This window comes from Astyanax mexicanus, chromosome 4 (genome assembly GCF_023375975.1).
Source record: "Astyanax mexicanus isolate ESR-SI-001 chromosome 4, AstMex3_surface, whole genome shotgun sequence".
NCBI classification, from domain to species: Eukaryota; Metazoa; Chordata; class Actinopteri; order Characiformes; family Acestrorhamphidae; genus Astyanax; species Astyanax mexicanus.
Genome location: NC_064411.1, coordinates 35,760,418 through 35,780,104, shown reverse-complemented (window position 1 = coordinate 35,780,104; position 19,687 = coordinate 35,760,418). Strand labels below are relative to the sequence as shown.

General features: G+C 38.2%; 1 protein-coding gene across 2 annotated transcripts in view; it reads left to right on the top strand.

Moving 5' to 3' along the window:
* Positions 1-19,687, top strand: part of cdh18a (cadherin 18, type 2a) — a 164,760-nt gene that overhangs the window by 68,013 nt on the left and 77,060 nt on the right. For both annotated transcript variants that reach the window (XM_049478517.1, XM_049478518.1), the window contains exon 3: positions 15,854-16,148. In XM_049478517.1, the coding sequence (XP_049334474.1) occupies positions 15,854-16,148 (295 nt within the window). The remainder of the gene's footprint in view (positions 1-15,853; positions 16,149-19,687) is intronic.

Here is a 19,687-nt window from a genome sequence, read left to right as displayed (position 1 = left end):
TCAGCGCAGCGGGTGTAATTTGTGGTCAGCGGCAGCGGCGGCTGAGTTGTGATTTAATCAGTTGCCTCTTGTAGCGTGGGCAGTGTATCAACTCCCTGCACAAGGCGAAACCTGGCTCCTCGGCGCCTGTCCTCGCTCCACTTTACCGCTGCGTCTGTTTAAAGGGGGGGGGGGGGGGGGGCGAACAGAAGAAAAGCAAAGAAAACGGACCAATTATTTTTATTCCTTCAGAGTGCTCTTAATGTAGGCATTGTTATGAATATTGATACAGCGTTTGCGGAAGCTGTCAAAATGGGGTCAATGTAACAGTGAAGCAAGGAATCTCTAATGAGGAGCTTGTTATGACAATATGGGCCAATGTTTCTTCAAAGTGTCACTTATACACTAGAACACATTCACTCAAGCACACACACACACACACACACACACACACATACATACATACATAGACACATTCACACACATTCATGTGAGCTGTTTAAGAACTTCAAAAGAGACAGATTTATCCATGAAAATTGGAAGTTCAAACTGATTTTTAGACTATTTCGTCCTTTTTGGCAGTGCAGTGTAGCCTGTGTATTCAGCCTCATTTTAGGATATGTTCACTTTACCATTCAGCATTAATCTTGATAAGTTAACAATTTGATACAGAACTAAATAGTAAGTCTTGGAAGTAGGCCCTTGCCTGTAGACCCTTGCAGTTCCTGCCGTATGTGGAAGACTAAAGGCCTCGGCATACTTCATGCAGAGACGACGTTTGCGTGGCTGCAGCTAACAATGTGACGTAATTACGGAGAAAACAAACAGCCGAGGACGTCGCCCAAACATGGCCGATTTCGCAGAGAGGCCCGCTAAGCAGCGGTACCGTCACCTATATGATTCTACATTGAGAGATACATACCCGAGCTTGTCTAGACAGAGTGAGATGGTTGATTGTTTTCCGGTAGTCATGAAACTTAACTTTATTCATGTCACAGCACCACCTGTGGTTGTGTGGAGCATACGTGACAGGCAAAGCAAAGCGGCAGAAAGTATGGCAGATCGAAAGCTCGTGAAAGTGCGCTCGACTTCGTGCAATGCTCACAAAATTCGTTTCGCTGGAATTATGCCGAGGCCTTAAGGAGCCAAAGGAGCCAAAGCTCCCAAGTAAGCTAACCTACAAAGAGAATAAGATAAAACAAAATGTACACCTTAAAAAGAATATTTTCTTCTTCCTTTTTCGTTTCATACTTTTTTATGCATTGATGTTGTGACTTTCTCAAAATCCAGCTGATACTTCTGATACAATTCATAACAACTCAGCTAAACACACATTTTTGATTATAATTACAGTATAATAGCATTGTGTTGATCTGATATTACTTATTTATCTTAGTTTACATTTAAATATCAATTGATCAAAAGGTAATTGTAATTGCTCAAATTGCAAATTGATCAACAACCCGAATATTAATAAATTACCAGATTACCAGAAAGTATAAGAGACCACTTAAAAATGATTTTACCAAACTGAAAACCTCTGGAATATAATCAAGAGGAAGATGGATGATCACAAGCCATCAAACCAAACTGAACTGCTTAAATTTTTGCACCAGGGGTAAAGGCATATAGTTATCCAAAAGCAGTGTGTAAGACTGGTGGAGGATTATTCCACCAAATGTTGATTTTTGAACTCTTAAAACTTTATGAATATGAACTTGTTTTCTTTGCATTATTTGAAGTCTGAAAGCTCTTTTTTGTTTGTTCAGCCATTTCTCATTTTCTGCGAATAAATGCTCTGTATGACAATATTTTTCTTAGGAATTTGGGACAAATGTCTGTAGTTTATAGGATAAAACCACAATGTTCATTTTACTCAAACATTTACCTATACATAGCAAAATCAGAGAAACTGTATATTGTGTTCACACTGTTGCAATCAAATAAAGGTCAAAATAAACAAAAAAAAAGTGTAGGTAGTTAGCTTTAAGCTTCAGAAACTCACCTTAGCATATCTTTACGTTTACTGCATCTTATCAAATACCACAGGTGCAAATGGCACCCATTTCACACAAAACAACTCCACAGCATAAAACAATATTTTTTTCTTTATTATAAGCAGGGTTGACACTAATTGTTGTAGCATGCTTGTACTCCACATCTGCAGCCACTAAATTTGCCTGTGTGTAGGGTTCAGCGTAATTCAGCTTTAGTTCGCTTAGTGAATGAGCCATTATACAGCACAGGCACATGCTATAGAGCCTTGTGTGGCTCTCAAACAGGCAATGTACTCCCATTTGACTCAGGTTCTTTGTAGCATTAACCTTTATTAATACATGTGTTGCATAGTTGTCATGTGGCATGTTCTCTGTATTATTCATGCAGCCCGACATACATGTTTAATGAGAGCCGCAGCTCTTCTATACATCTTTTGTACGCTGTATGTGTGATAATGCCGCTCTCTGTGGGAATGTAGTATTTTGTTACCACAGTAACATTAAAACCACCTGCCTCGTATTGTGTAACCCCCGCCCACTCCTCATGTCAACAAAGCAGCTCTGACCTTTTGAGGCATGAACTCCACAAGACCTCGAAAGGTGTCATGCAGTTTGTGGCAGCATGACTAACATTCACAGAAGATACTTGCCGGAAGAAGTCATGTTGGTTGTGAGGTTGCATCATTAAGACCACAACCCTGTTGCTGGTTCAATGGTTTGTTTGTCTTTTCATGGGGTTCTTTTGGTAGGTATTGACTACTGCAAATCTGGAACACAGAACAAGGTCTAGAGATCTATCTTTTGGAGATACTCTGAGCCGGTTGTCTATCAGTTAATATATAGATATAAGTGACTATAATATTGCTGTGAAAGAATAAGTTAAATGGTACAATTAAAAGAAGGCTCTGGCCCCCCGTTGGGCGCCATAAAGGCTTAATTGGTGATAAATCTGGCAATGGGGAACGTCATGAAAGTGTTGCATAGATCTGGTTAAAAAATTCCTGGAAAACCTTTGCTGTGTGTGAGCGAGCATTATCCTGCTGTCAAATGCCAGTTGAATGCCCTGCCATGAAAGGCAAAACATGTGGCCTCAGGTTTGTTGTTTTGTCAATGTTTTAGACATTGTTGAGCCACTAATTTACCTTGTATTACTACTAGGGGTACTTGTAGTTTCTGGATCTGCTATGATGTGAAAATGCATAAAGGAAGATTTTGCTGACTCTGTCTTGTAAATGCAGTATATATTATACAGAAGACCAGCATTAAATGTAGCTTAAATGCCTGAAGAGACATCTCCTGCCAATTGGGGTCCACATATCTCTCTAGGGTTCAGCTTAAAGGCTCTCCTCACCTATATACAATGTTCTTTTTTTTTTTTTTTCAAACTAAAGTCATTCATCTGGAAACATTCACATGATCTCATTACTGGAACTGGAAGTTTCCACTTAATGTGGATCCAAAAGTAGCCCCTGAAATCTATTTAATATTGGGGGGGGGGGGTTACCTACTCTTGTGGCAACATCCAATGTCTAATCAGACCACACTTGTAATCATTTACTCTACATACAGCTCTGGAAAAAAAAAATAAGACATCACTTCAGTTTCTGAATCAGTTTATCTGATTTTGCTATGTATAGGTTTATGTTTCAGTTAACATTGTTGTTTTATTTTTATAAACTACAGACAGCATTTCTCCCAAATTCTAAAAATATTGTCATTTAGAGCATTTATTTGCAGAAAATGAGAAATGCCTGAAATAACAAGATTTAGAGCTTTCAGACCTCAAATAATGCAAAGAAAACAAGTTCATATTCATAAAGTTTTCAGAGTTCAGAAATCAATATTTGTTGGAATAACCCTGTTTTTTAAGCACTGTTTTCATGCATCTTGGTATGTTCTCCTCCACCAGTCTTACACACTGCTTTTGGATAACTTTATGCCTTTACTCCTGGTGCAAACATTCAAGCAGTTCAGCTTGATTTGATGGCTTGTGTTCGTCAATCTTCCTCTTGATTATATTTCAGAGGTTTTCAATTTGGTGAAATCAAAGAAACACATCATTTTTAAGTGGTCTCTTTTTTGCAGCTTTTTTATGTCGATGACTGTATAACCAATATTCATCTGCCAGGTTTACTGTTATGGCTGACTGGTGTAAGTTAATTCCTTCCTATAGCAATCTTGCTTTATCAATTTTTATCATCATTTTTTTATAAATTGCTGTTTTTCGAGACCTAGATAAAGTCCAACTTTAAACCCACTTAAAATGGTTTCTAAAGGTTGTCCACTATTGACAAGCAGTTCACTCTGAGATAAGGCCTAATCAATGTCCAGAGAAGCGGCTCATAATGTTTTATGGAATAAAGGATAGCCTTGAGGCAGGTTTACCTTTATGCGCAAGAGAAAATGAAAAATGGAAAGAGAAGAAATACTCGCATATAGACTTGAAGAACGGCACCAGACTCTGGCTTTGATGTTGATAAATGCTACTTATCTTCCAGGACAGAAGACAATATGAATTATATGGGGTTACATTTAGCTAGTTTTTCCTGGTAGTGCAGCACTGAGAGGGTAGAGACACTTCACACAAATTATGTTTGCGTGTCTATTGACATTATCTCTGATCTGTATGCAGCTTTGTTCAGTAATGTAGTTCTGTGTTGAAGAGAGACCCACCAAAAAATCATTTTTCTTTAGAAAATATCTCAGTGACGCTCTATGTGGCGATGAGTTATTACGCATCCTTTGTCTTCTCTTTTAGAAAATAATATATATTGAGATCTACTGCATTTGAAAAGGTTGCTTTCTGTTAATGCAGTTCTGTTTGGGTCTACAGCTCTACTTGCTCTGTTAATGCAGTTCTGTTTGGGTCTACAGCTCTACATGCTCTGTTAATGCAGTTCTGTGTGGGTCTACAGCTTTACCTGTTCTGTTAATGCAGTTCTGCTTGGGTCTACAGCTCTACCTGCTCTGTTAATGCAGTTCTGTTTGGGTCTACAGCTCTACCTGCTCTGTTAATGCAGTTCTGTGTGGGTCTACAGCTTTACCTGCTCTGTTAATGCAGTTCTGCTTGGGTCTACAGCTCTACCTGCTCTGTTAATGCAGTTCTGTTTGGGTCTACAGCTCTACCAGCTCTGGTAATGCAGTTCTGTTTGAGTATACAGCTCTACCAGCTCTGTTAATGCAGTTCTGCTTGGGTCTGCAGCTCTACCTGCTATATTAATGCAGTTCTGTTTGGGTCTACAGCTCTACCTGCTCTGGTAATGCAGTTCTGTTTGAGTATACAGCTCTACCAGCTCTGTTAATGCAGTTCTGCTTGGGTCTACAGCTCTACCAGCTCTGTTAATGCAGTTCTGTTTGGGTTTACAGCTCTACCTGATTTGTTAATACAGTTCTGTGTGGGTCTATAGCTCTACCTGCTCTGTTAATGCAGTTCTGTTTGGGTCTATAGCTCTACCTGCTCTGTTAATGCAGTTCTGTTTGGGTCTACAGCTCTACCTGCTCTGTTAATGCAGTTCTGTTTGGGTCTACAGCTCTACCTGCTCTGTTAATGCAGTTATGTGTGGGTCTACAGCTTTACCTGCTCTGTTAATGCAGTTCTGTTTGGGTCTACAGCTCTACCAGCTCTGTTAATGCAGTTCTGTTTGGGTCTGCAGCTCTACCTGCTATATTAATGCAGTTCTGTTTGGGTCTACAGCTCTACCTGCTCTGGTAATGCAGTTCTGTTTGAGTATACAGCTCTACCAGCTCTGTTAATGCAGTTCTGCTTGGGTCTACAGCTCTACCAGCTCTGTTAATGCAGTTCTGTTTGGGTTTACAGCTCTACCTGATTTGTTAATACAGTTCTGTGTGGGTCTATAGCTCTATCTGCTCTGTTATTAAAGTTTTGTTTGGGTCTACAGCTCTACATGCTTATTCAGCCATATGTGGCCAAACATGGCTTTCTGGTACTACAAAAACAGAACTGTAATATAGAGCTGTACAGAATACAGAGCTGTAAAATAACAGAGCTGCATTATTAGAAGGCTATTTTACGACATCAGAAGACTTATAATGAAATTCCTTTTTGTTAATAGCATGATATTAGACAGAGGTAGTACCATATAGCATATGATTAGCTTGATTAGCATATAGAGCAGTAGAAACTTATAGTGATGCTGCAACTGACAACACTTATGCCAATTATTATTAAGTTTCATTGTTATATACAGTAGAGTGGTAGAAACATATATAGCTATTCTATATGGATAACAATTAATCTATAGAGCTTCAGAAACATATAGAGCTGCATTATCAAAAAAGCTACTATAAACAACTAGCTGCAACATTATCCGAATGCAACATTAAAACACAATTGCATTAGCTTGTAGAGTGGTAGAAATAAATAGAGCTGCTGTAACTGACATAAAAGGTAATACATAGAATCTAATTAGTATATAGAGCTGTAAAAAAACATATAGAGCTACTGTAATGGTCAACAATAATACTGCAAAAAAAGTTTTGCAGGTACAGCAGTAAAACATATAGCTCATTAGCATATAGAGCTGTGGAAGCAAATGTAAGTAAGATTTAAAAATCAATAAAAAGTTCAAAATGTATAGATGTGTTACACAAACTGATCTATTCTAAGTGTTTATTTGTTACAGCTAATGAAAACCCAAAAATCTGTATCTCAGGAAATTTGAATATTACTTTCCTGCTGGAAAATGAAATCTGCATCTCATTAAAAGTCAGTGCAATGTTTTGTTTTTTTTTTTTGCCTGGAAAATCTCACACCACTTCATGCATCCGCCAGCAAATTTTATGAAGATGAGGATTTCATTTTCCAGCAGGACTTGAACACTGCCCACACTGATAAAAGTACCAATCGGCCTTATATAATATTAACATTTTCTGAAACACTGATTTTTAGGTTTTCATTGGCTGTATAAAATAAACAATTAAAATAGATCACTCTCTGTGTAATACATCTATATAACATTTTCAACTGAATTATTGAAATAAAGTAACTTTTCAATGATATTCTATTTTTTTTTAGATGCACTAGTATAAAACCCTGTATGAGAATATGGATACGCTTCAGTCTCGTCCCTTGCGACAGGACTCAGTCAGTGTCAAATCGAGCCCAGGCACTTTAGGTGGACTTCCAGCTATACGTCAATGTCTGGTTCAAAGCAACGATTTCTTTCAAGCTCACTGCTGCATCCGACATTCCTGTTCCATCAGTATTGAAGCAGGGCTCTCGCACTTACTCAATGACTTGATTTAAAACAAGTCATCCATTCAAATTGACCTTCTTCATAGACTGCCAGTAATTAGTTGGCAATTTGCATGATGACACTGCATATTTTAAATTCTCCTACCGCTCTCTAGGATAGTATGAAACACAAACTAATGGGCACAGCCACCCACATGCATTTTTTTTTGTCACATGACGTGCTGTGTATGCGAAATGCAACATTGCAAAAAAAAAAAATGTAATGCGATGCAACGCAAAGTGATGCATACTGATTACTTTACAATGAACTGCCTAGTTACTGCAACAGTTAAATGCAATCATTCTTAAAACCTTATGAAGGTCACAAAAGACAGCCGTCAGGTTTTTCTTTTTTATGTCACTCTTTATGTAGAACATCTTCAGCATCTGTGCTTCATAGAAAGTGGCTTTGGTAGCCCAACTGGTTGCTATGGAATTGCTATTTTACTTTTTGGTGCTTTTAATGGTGTTGCTAGATGGTTCCAATGGTGTTTAGTGCTTAGTTGCTCATTGAGTGTTGCTATGTAATCGCTAGGCAGTTACTATGATGGTTGCTAGGTGTTGCTAGATTGTTGTTATTACTGTATATTTGGTAGCCCAACTGGTTGCTATGTAATTGCTATTTTGCTTTTTATGGTGCTTATAATGGTGTTGCTAGATGGTTGCAATGGTGTTCAGTGCTTAGTGGCTCATTGGGTGTTGCTCTGTAATCATTACTACTACAGTTACTATGATAGTTGCTAGGTGTTGCTAGATTGTTGTTATTACTGTATATTGCTAGGTGATTATCATAGGGTTACTCTGGCATTTTCTGGTGGTTATAGTGGTAATGCTAGGAGGTTGTTGTGTGGCATAACTTGATGGTTTAGAGAAAGTGGCTTTGGCAGTCCAGCTTTTTGGTGCTTATAATGGTGTTGCTAGATGGTTGCAATGGTGTTTAGTGCTTAGTGGCTGATTGGGTGTTACTATGTAATCGCTAGGCAGTTATTATGATGGTTGCTAGGTGTTGCTAGATTGTTGTTATTATATTGCTAGGTGATTGTTATAGGGTTACTGGTGGTTATAGTGATAATACTAAAAGGTTGTTGTGTGGAATTGCTTGATGATTCATAGAATGTGGCTTTGGTAGCCCAACTGGTTGCTATGTAATTGCTATACAGTTACTATGATGCTTTTTGGTGCTTATAATGGTGTTGCTAGATTGTTGCTATTACTTCCTATTGCTAGGTAATTGTTGCTAGGTAAAAGTGGCTTTGGGCTTGTTGGTGCTTCTAATGGTGTTGCTAGATGGTTGCAATGATGTTTAGTACTTAGGTGTTGCTAGATTGTTGTTATTACTGTATATTGCTAGGTAACTGTTATGGGGTTACTATGGTATTTTCTGGGTGGTTACAGTGGTGATGCTAAGAGGCTGTTGTGTGGAATCGCTTGATGGTTCAAAGAAAGTGGTTTTGGGCTTGTTGGTGCTTATAATGATGTTGCTAGATGGTTGCAATGGTGTTTAGTGCTTAGTGGCTCATTGGGTGTTGCTATGTAATCGTTATTACTAATCGGGTTACTATGGTATTTTCTGGGTGGTTGCAGTGGTGATGCTAGGAGCTTTTTGGCTTTTTTGGTGCTTGTAATGGTGTTGCTAGATGGTTGCAATGGTGGCTCATTGGGTGTTGTTATGTAATTGCAAGGAAGTTATTATATTATTGTTTTTTTGGTGGTTTTTATGGTTCCTGTTGGGTTGCTTAATGGTTGATTTTGCATTTCTAGTTGCTAATAGGAAGTGTCATTTAAGCTGGATTCTCCGGTGTTTTTAGGTGTTTTTTGAAATTCATACTTGTTTTTTTGTGCCTATAATGCCTATATAAGGTAATATAAGGTATGCCCTGGATAAATTTTGGAACTCTGTGATGGCATAGTAAATGTTTCCGCTTCAACCGTCCACACATTTTTCCGCGGAGGTGAAAGTCCCTCCCGGCCACGGGGAGAAGGTTTGGAAGGTGAACGTACTCCTGACTAATTGCTCTATGCTCTGGGATTTCAGCGGCAGCCAAGACACACACACACACACATACACACATATACACAGCGAGAACAGGGAGGGGGGTTGTTTTAGTAGCAGCCTGACCAGCATGCCAAGTTATTATATTGTTTTTTTGCCTCCTGTTCTCACCCTGGGACGTGTCCTGCCAGCTCGCGTCGCCTGGCTTTTTTGGATCCGGCTGGCTCCCTGATTGTGCGAGCCGCTGTACTGATCATTAGCAAATTAAATGCCAGCATGCATCATTGGATAAGTGACCTGAAAATGATGGCGCGTCTCGGGCGGTTCGCACTCTCGCTCGGTGCCGCTCCTGTCCGCCCCGGGCTTGTTGCCGGCTTAGTAGTGTTTCTCAGTAAATATGTTTACTATAAACACCGATTGGAAACACGCTTCAAAAAAAAAAAAAGAAAAAAGAAATGCTGCGCCGCCTCGCAGCCATCGCTCCTCGCAGATTAATCCTACACAACATACTGAACTGCGGGCCCCCTTGAACATTTTCTGGCGAGTCCTCGATTGCACTTTCGCCGTCTCTCTCGGAAGTAGATGCGGTATGGGATAGGATATGCAAATGAGACGTGTGCTGCCTCCACACACAAACACTTTTGAAAAGTCGGCATCTAAAATAAACATAGCCACTCATTATTGATGAGGAATCCGAAAAAGGAGGGAAGAAAAAAATTGCTAAGCCAGTTCGTAAAGTACACAAAAAAGTACCAAGAGCTGTGTGTTTTTTTTTTTTTTCTAAACAGAAAACAGAAATTGGAGTAATTGGTTTTCGTTAGTTGCAAGGAATCTACGCTGTGTTGCGTACGATTCCGAGAAAACATACAAAGAAAAAAGCTTCTTGTTTAGAAAAATAAATCTATACAGTATATACAGCTCTGGAAAAAAGTAAGAGAACAATTCAAAACGATGAGTTATTCAAAACGATGTTATTGATTACAAGATGAGGATGGATGATCACAAGCCAGCATAAAGTTACCCAAAAGCATTGTGTAAGACTGGTGGAGGAGAACATGCCAAAATACATGAAAACTGTGATTAAAAACCAGGGTTATTCCACCACATATTGATTTCTGAACTCTTAAAACTTTATGAATATGAACTTGTGTTCTTTGCATTGTTTGAGATCTGAAAGCTCTGCATCTTTTTATGTTATTTCAGACATTTCTCATTTTCTGCAAATAAATGCTCTAAATGACAATATTTTTATTTTGGAATTTGGGAAAATTCAACAATGTTCATTTTACTTAAACATAAACCTATAAATAGCAAAATCACAGAAAATAGGCGGTGGCTTATTTCACATGGGAATAGGTGGGACTAGATAAATTGACAAGGAAAAAAATCTATAAAGCACTAAAAATGCATTCATAAAGCTTCATAAACCATTCATAATGCTTTATAACACTTGACATAATAAGCATTTCTAACTATACACAAATGTTTATAATCTCAAACATAAAACGTAATAACACCACAGTATAAAGCGTTATAGCACAAAGCGATATAATGCATTATAATATGATTGTCTTAGTATTATTGGTGAGACCTGTTTCATAAAGCTTACTACGTAATATATACTGAGTTCACTCACATAATGCTTTATTCAAGATCCACAGCGATGCCTTCCCTCAAACTGCTTTATGTTATAATGAAAATTGTTCTGTAAATGCACATAACATCTAATGAACACTTATAACTGCTTTTCACAGACTTGTAAAAAAGTGGTTATTCCACATTACGAAAGGCATATAACAAATTATATAAATCTGTGAAAAGCGCTCATGATGCTTTATAATTTGTCATATGCCTTTGGTAATGTGGAATAACATCACTTTTTTACAAGTCTGTGAAAAGTGCATTTACAGAACAATTTTCATTATAACATGCAGCAGTTAGAGGGAAGGCATCTTGATGAAGCATTATGTAAGTGAATTCAACATCTATTAAGCTTTATGAAACAGGTTTGACCAATAATGTTAAGAACAGCAACTACACCTACTATTATAATGCATTATATCGCTTTGTGATATTAAGCTTTATAACGTCTTGTGTTTGAGATTATAAACATTTATGTATAGTTAGAAAGGCTTATGTCAAGTGTTATAAAGCATTATGAATGGTTTCTGAAGCTTTATGAATGCATTTATAATGCTTTATAGAAACAGGTCTGACCAATAATGTAAAGAACAGCACCTACACCTACTATTATAATGCTTTATTTCGCTTTGTTATATTAAGCTTTATTCTGTGGTGTTATAACCACAGTATAAAGCTTGTTTGAGATGATAAACATTTATGTATAGTTAGAAAGGCTTATGTCAAGTGTTATAAAGCATTATGATTTGTTTCTGAAGCTTTATGAATGCATTTATAATGCTTTATAGAAACAGGTCTGACCAATAATGTAAAGAACAGCAACTACACCTACTATTATAATGCTTTATATCGCTTTGTGATATTAAGCTTTATACTGTGGTGTTATAACCACAGTATAAAGCTTGTTTGAGATGATAAACATTTATGTATAGTTAGAAAGGCTTATGTCAAGTGTTATAAAGCGTTATGAATGGTCTATGAAGCTTTATGAATGCATTTATAATGCTTTATAGATACCTGATTCATAGAAAGTGTTACAAAATATGTTTCTATATGGCAACTTTACAGAAAGCTTGATCTATTCACCACCAATGTAAAAAACTGTGTAAAGTGACTCAGTGTCATTTCTTTAGAACACAGAGAACCCGCTCTGAATTAAACAGTTTTTTTCTGGAAAGAAAGGAAAATTCCGGCAGTTTAAAATTCTACCTGACTGCATTTTGACTTGCCAGTGACCTCAGACCTCATTTGCTATGCGAAAGCAGAGTGCATTGCATTTAGCATGCTAACACTCACTGTAGCAAAGCTAATCCAGAGTCAGTTCCCCAAAACTGACATAGCTGAGTGATCGCTGCTGTATGGAAGAGTGAACCTTCCTCTAAAGAATCTCTTTCTCTCTTTCACTTTCCGCCATTTTACACCACACAGAGCAGACTGTACTGAGATTAAGCAGTTTAAATTAGTAAGCACTGCTCTCACTTCTGCGTCTCGCTCGTAACATTTCAATCCTAGCTCTGTATTTTATTCCAGCCGGCGCCGTGGGCTTTAGCCTCAAAATGTCAATGCGACTGAACGTCTGCTTTATCTGTTCCCACTTCATTTAAAAATTCAACAGAAACAAAGTTTGGGAGCATGTCGGTGGGCATGGGGGGATTATAATGCGGTTGCAGTGATCTTATTAAGCCTCAAAAAAACGGCAGAAGTTTGGAATTCATGGCTAATTATGGCATTATTGAGGAGCAACACTAGTGAAATTACTGTTAAATGTACACAGACTCAATCTGGTAGCTGGTTGTGTGTTCGGTTTGTGATATGGTGTGACTTGATATTTAAACATAAAGATTTCTATTGTTTTTTGCTTTTTTTACAACTTACATTTTAATATCAGATAAAGATAACCTATATACATACAAAAAAACACTTTTTAAATAATAATCATTTCATTTATTAACAGAAAAACTGTCAAACCAAGCTAGCCGTGTGTGAAAAAGGAAATCTATAAAACTTTTTCAACTTATTATTATATTATATGTGATGCATTTTTTCTGTTTAACAATTTGCAACCTTTTTTTTTCCTTTTTTGGGAGGTGTGTTTTTTTTGTTTTAACGTGAATTAATGCCATAAAAGCTGACGATTGATAATAAATGAAGAATTTACTTTAATCTTAAACACTCTAACACTCGCGACTTGCGAACACACACTGAAACCTGCAGTTCTTTAAATGTTGTTCTGGGTTCTTTTGTGACCTCCTGGATGAGTTGTCCATGCCCTTTTGGACAAAAATACAATATTTTATACATTTTGTCTGTTTAACGTTTTACAACATTGGCTTTTTTCTTTGTGAATTTGTTGTTGTTTTTTAAAACTCCATGAGTTAACACAATAAAAGCTGATGATTGAAAATAAATGAAGAATTTACTTTGATCCTAAAATGAAATTAAAGCAGACACCTGACCCTAACACTCGCGACTTGCAAACACACACTGAGACCTGCAGGTCTTTAAATGTTGTTCTGTTTTTTTTTTTGTGACCTCCTGGATGAGTTGTCCATGCCCTTTTAACATTTAATACATTAAGTCTGTTTAACATTTTGCAACATTTACTTTTTTCTTTGTGAATTTGTTGTTTTTAAACTCCATGAATGAACGCCATAAAAGCTGACGATTGATAATAAAAGGAGAATTTACTTTGAGCTTAAAGCAGATTTCTGACTCTAACACTCGCGAACACTGCAGTTCTTTAAATATTGTTCTGGGGTTTTTTTTGTGACCTCCTGGATGAGTTGTCCATGCCCTTTTGGACAAAAATACAATATTTGACACATTTTGTCTGTTTAACATTTTGCCACATTTACTTTTTTCTTTGTGAATTTATTTATTTTTTTAACTCCATGAATTAACGGCATAAAATTTGACGGAGAATTTACTTTGAGCTTAAAATGAAACTCACACATGCCGATGGCGCTGTCTCTCGTTCTGAATTTCTGCAATTCAGATGTTCAGAAAGCTTCACCTTGGCAGGGTGTTTTGCATTCAGCTCAGGCTATTTGAGGTTGTGGCTCAGGTTTAAAAAGATAATCTTCTCAAAATAATGCCGGGGCGCAGTGTTCGAGGCGTGTATATTTGAGCGGTAATCACTAGGTGTTATACACTATCAGAGTACGCTGCTGGTGTGAAAGGGCACCATTAGAGTTTCCATTTCAGAACTGGGAGGTGAACAAGCCTCGTTTAGGACGGTACGTACAAAGGAAGAAGTAGAGACAAGCTTTCTTTCCATCATATTAGTGACAGCATAATAGTGCAAGGGGCCGTAGTGGTGGGTGTGACTTTACACTCTGCAGAATATAATGTGACCTGCTTTAAGTCACTCTGGATATTGTGGAAAAAAGGAAGAAAAATATTAGTTTCAGTCAGATTTACAGGCACTGTGGAATTTGAAATGCTATAAACGTTTTTAAATAGTGTTTTAAAGGCAAAAGTCAACACTGGTTGTAATTTGATAGTAAGTTAATCAAGCAAAAACAATAAAACAACCTTGGTTTGTGCACAAAAGGGAAATTCTTTATATTTTAAAGAAAATAGTCCAACTCCAGAATCTTAATTCTGTATATACAAGTACTAGTAAAGTGTTTAGACACACCTTTTCTCATTTATACAAAATATTAATATTAAAGACTATATTAAAGCCATACAGGAACACGTGCATAATTATTCTATAAACAAAAAGTATTAAATAAACCTGAACATGTTTTATACTTTAGATTAGCACATTTAGCTTTTGAGGACAGATCGACACACTCTTTTGTGACCTCCTGGATGAGTTGTCCATGCCCTTTTAGACAAAAATGCAAAAACAAAAGAGCAACAAAAAAAAAGCTACAGACAAAATTTGTCCCAAATTTAAAAATAAAAATATTGTCATTTAGAGAGCATTTATTAGCAGAAAATGAGAAATGGCTGAAATAGCAAAAAAAAAAAAAAAAAGATCAGACCTCAAATAATGCAAATAAAGCTTCATAAATAAAGTTCATATTCATAAAGTTTTTTTAAGAGTTTAAGAGAAATCAGTATTTGGTGGAATAACCCTGGTTTTTAATCACAGTTTTCATGCATCGTGGCATCATGTTCTCCTCCACCAGTTTTACACACTGCTTTTGGATAACTTTATGAAACCACTCCTGGTGCAGAAATTCAAGCAATTCATTTTGGTTTGATGGCTTGTGATCATCCATCTTACTCTTGATTATATTATAGAGAGTTTCAATTTGGTAAAATCAAAGAAGCTCATCATTTTTAGCTCAAAGTTGAGGCAGAGGAAGAGCCCAAGTTATTAAATTACACTAAAAAAGTGCCATTAATAAAAAAAGAAAAGTGTGAAAACTTTAAGAAAAATACTCTGGCATGAGTATATCAGGCATTCCTTTTATTTCTTTATACATATTAAACTGGCAAAGGCCTTTATTTTTTTTCCTGTCACAGCATTATTGTACCAGATTCACAGTCCATTAAAGATCTGTTTTAAATGAGTTTGTTAAAATAGGAAATTGAAAGCAATAAAAAACATTATTTTAATTAGTCATTTTAATGGATATTTGCTTTAAGCTCTGAGTGCTGAGCTTCTTTAAGAGCATATATCAACTTTGGTTGGAAAGAGAATAAAATAACTTTTATGTCTTTTTTTTATTTTTAATCTGCAGATTCAGGTGTCCTGGTATATCACTCCGTTTCCAAATATATTTTCTTAGTAAACAAAATATTTCCTCCTCAGAGACAGGTGGTTGCGATGTTATCTGCGCTCCTCTGCGGCTGCGTGCGTCCTCCCAGCGCACGCGTTGCATACAAACGGCCTCGGGAGCGTCAAAGTGAGCAATTACTTTGAGATTTCGAGCAACGCACCTTCTATTTTCTGGAGCGTGATAAAAAAACAGCTTTGTGACACGATAACATGATGCAATATGGGCTAATATATATGTATCTTTCTTCCCGCAGTTGCATTCCAATTCAGATAAGGGCGACGGCTCAGTCCGGTACCTCCTCAGCGGAGAAGGCGCCGGCACCATCTTCACCATTAATGAGGTGACCGGAGACATCCACGCCGCCAAGAGCCTGGACCGCGAGAAAAAAAGCCACTACGTTCTCCACGCTCGCGCTATCGATCGCTTCACCAACAAGGCCGTGGAGCCCGAGTCCGAGTTCATCATCAAGGTTCAGGACGTGAACGACAACGCCCCCACCTTCCCCGATGGGCCCTTCGCTGCAGCTGTACCAGAAATGTCAGACATCGGTGAGTCAGAGTGTGAGTTTGAGTGTGGGGATCTAGCCTGCATGACATGACATGAACAGCGAGCAAAACATTAAAACTACAGGAGTTGGACAATGAAACTGAAACACCATTTTAGTCATCATTTTAGTGTGGGAGGTTTCATGGCTAAATTGGAGCAGCCTGGTAACCAATCTTCATTAATTGCACATTATTGCACCAGTAAGAGCAGAGTGTGAAGGGTTAATTAGCAGGGTAAGACCTCAAAATATTGCAATGCACACAACTTTATGGGTGACAGAACAGAGTTCAAAAGAGGACAAATTGTTGGTGCACGTCTTGCTGGCGCATCTGTGACCAAGACAGCAAGTCTTTGTGATGTATCAAGAGCCACAGTATCCAGGGTAATGTCAGCATACCACCAAGAAGGATCAACCACATCCAACAGGATTAACTGTGGAGGCTGTAAGAGGAAGCTGTCTGAAAGGGATGTTCGGGTGCTAACCCGGATTGTATCCAAAAAACATAAAACCACCGCTGATCAAATCACGGCAGAATTCAATGTGAACCTCAACTCTCCTGTTTCCACCAGAACTGTCCGTCGAGACAAAAAATTATTGTGCTCTAAAACCAGGTGTTTCGGTTTCATTGTCCAACCCCTGCACTTCACTAGTACTGTAAAAGCTAAGTTGTAAGGCAATCGTGAAGGTGTCCTGTGGTGTCTAGCACTGAGACTCATGTCAGCAGCAGCAACAGATCCTTCTAGAAGTTCTCTAAGGTTTCTAAAGTACAGATCAGTTCATAAATTTGTTTATTCGAAGTGTTTTCTCCTTCTGTTTGGTTTGGTTTCACACAGACACAAACCTAAACACACCAAAATGCTTACCAATAAACCATGTGAGCAAGAAAGTAAATACTGTATAGTGAGAAGCTGCTTTAACACAGAACGATGTACACATAGTAAATAAAGTCGCGCGGCTAAGAGCAGTGAACGCTGCACAGACCATGCTCAGTGTAAACAGCATGGAGCAGCAGAGACAGCATTTGTTCATAGCTATGGTATTTAGCATTATCTGGCTAATATATAACATTAACCTGTGCCTTCTCAACAGTTTAGCTCAAATAAATGGAGTATATTTGATAGATGAGAAAGGTCATCACTCCAAAAGAAAGGCTTTTTTATGGGTGTATTTGCAGTGAATTTTGGGAAAACAGGTCATGACTTTAAAGGTCTCATTCCATCATTTTTTCATTCATTTAAAAATGCTTTAAAATGTGGTCTCTAGTATGAATGAATGCTATGTGAGCCATTTCTTGTGAAAAAAAAAGTGCTAAGGTGCTTTTTTATTTAGCTCTACTTTAGATCACTGAAGAAAGACAGGATTTGGGCTCTTGCTCATGAATATTTATACATGCAAACATATCGTGTCTGATTGGCTAACAGCACTGCAACAGAGAACGCCTACCTGCCTTTGACCCCACAGTCAATTTTACAGCTCTAAAACTCAAAGGACAAAATGTTTTTAGAGATACAGCCTTAGTTGTAAAGATATAGCAGAAGTGCTTCGTAAAGCGGCTCCTTGGCCGAAAGAAATGTTATCAACGCCGCGATGTGAGCTTTGTGGAACCCCCCCCCTTCCCCACTGTCTCACGGATCCCCCCTCCTCCCCACCAGAGATCCAATTTAAACCTACAGTTGCGTACACAAGACAGCTAATGCTAACTTATAGCTTATAGCTCTGTAAACAAAAGCTGTAAACAGAGTAAACAGAGCTGTTAGCTCCTCCTTAGTTACTGTATTACTTCTAAAGCTGTAGCCCAGGTTCAGCTCTGCCTGTGGGCGGTCCTGAGCAGAGGTGGGCGAGGCCACGAACTCACTGGTTGACGTAGACACCCTAACATCTCGCTGATCAACTCTTATGGGAGGCTGAAGAACAGTTTCATGTGCAGCATCCATATACAACTCAGAGAGACCTATATTATTACTATATTATTTTACAAAGAACAAGAAAAAGTCTGATTTTGGATTTTAGGGGAAGAAGACCTTTAATAAATTGGCTCGTAAGACAACTCACACAGCTCGACTACTGTCCCTATCGTGATATTCAGTCGAATCCGAGCAGATCTGGCTTAAAATTGGGCTAAAATCACACGGTGTATGCCTGGCTTAAAGCAGCACTAGGTAGGATTTCCTTGATTTTTGATCTTTTTAAAGAAGTACAATTACAGCTTGAAACTCACTGCAGCGCTCCATTGAGGTGTAATAGGAGGAATAGCGGTGCTCTCGTGTCTGTGCCGGAGCTCCTCTGAGCTCCAACCAGACTCTGTAAGTTTTCAGAGGAGGCCGCGACTAACGCTCGCGAGAACTGCGACCTGCTTTCCGACCTTTAGTTCTAACAGTTCTACAAGGACTACTGGTTCATTCCTTACAAACTAACATACAGACACTCTGGCAGAAGCTGGAAAGAGCCCGAATATGTCTGTGAAAGCCAGAAAACGAGAAAGAGAGGCTAATCCGCCTGAAACATTTATTACACTCTACAACTGTAGGGGGAGCCCACGAGCACAAAATCTCAATCCTACCTAGTGGAGCTTTAAAGCAACCTTTCAAAAAGCTGGGTCATGAATGGACCAACAGCAAGGGCTTTTTTTAAGTGTTTTTCTAATGATTATATATATATATATATATATATATATATATAGAGAGAGAGAGAGAGAGAGAGGGAGAAAAGAAAAACTAAAGGGAGTGGTAGACCTAGAGAGAAAAAAGAGAAAGAAAGAGAGAGAGACATTAGAGAGCTGTGTAGTCTGAGCTGCACATGGCTTTATTAGCTGGGTCATCAGTTTCTGATGGAGCACTGCAGGGTCCACTGCAGCATTCAGGGTCTTTGGCCTGTTTGAGCCTCGTCTTGTTTGGAGCCAGGATTTATGAAGACTATTGGCATGCTTACGGAGAACCTGGAGAGAGGATACTGCTCTTAAACAGCTTTGGATGAAAAAAGGGGGAGAAAGAAAGAAAGAAAAAAAGAAGAAAAAAATCAGTTGTTTCAGCAGCATTTCGTGCCAGACAAGATCAGCCGAAAGTCCACCCCCTGCCTGCTGCATTCTTTACATTCCACACACTTAAATAAAAAAAAGCCCTTAAAGAAATATTTGTGCTGACACAATGATGCATAAATCCCTGGAACGTTTCCCGGGTGTTGGATTGGGTGGCTCGCTGCCGACTTAGACAAACAAAATATTTACAACACCAACCTGCTCCCGCTCTCCCGTCACAGCAAAAACGCCAATACTAGTTTTGTACAGTCTGACAGATGAGTAATCTAGTACAGAATGCTCTGGATCAAGAGCCAAAACCCCACCATCCTCAGACACACAGATATACAGTACCAGTCAAAAGTTAAATTCAAAGTTAACTCTTGGTTTCCTTTCCTGGAGTGGTCCTGATGAGTGCCAGTTCCACCAGTTTAACATTTTGATGGTCTTTGCCACTGCACTTGAGGTTACTTTTAGAATTCTTGATACTTTTTAGATTGACTGACCTTCATTTCTTAGTCATTTTT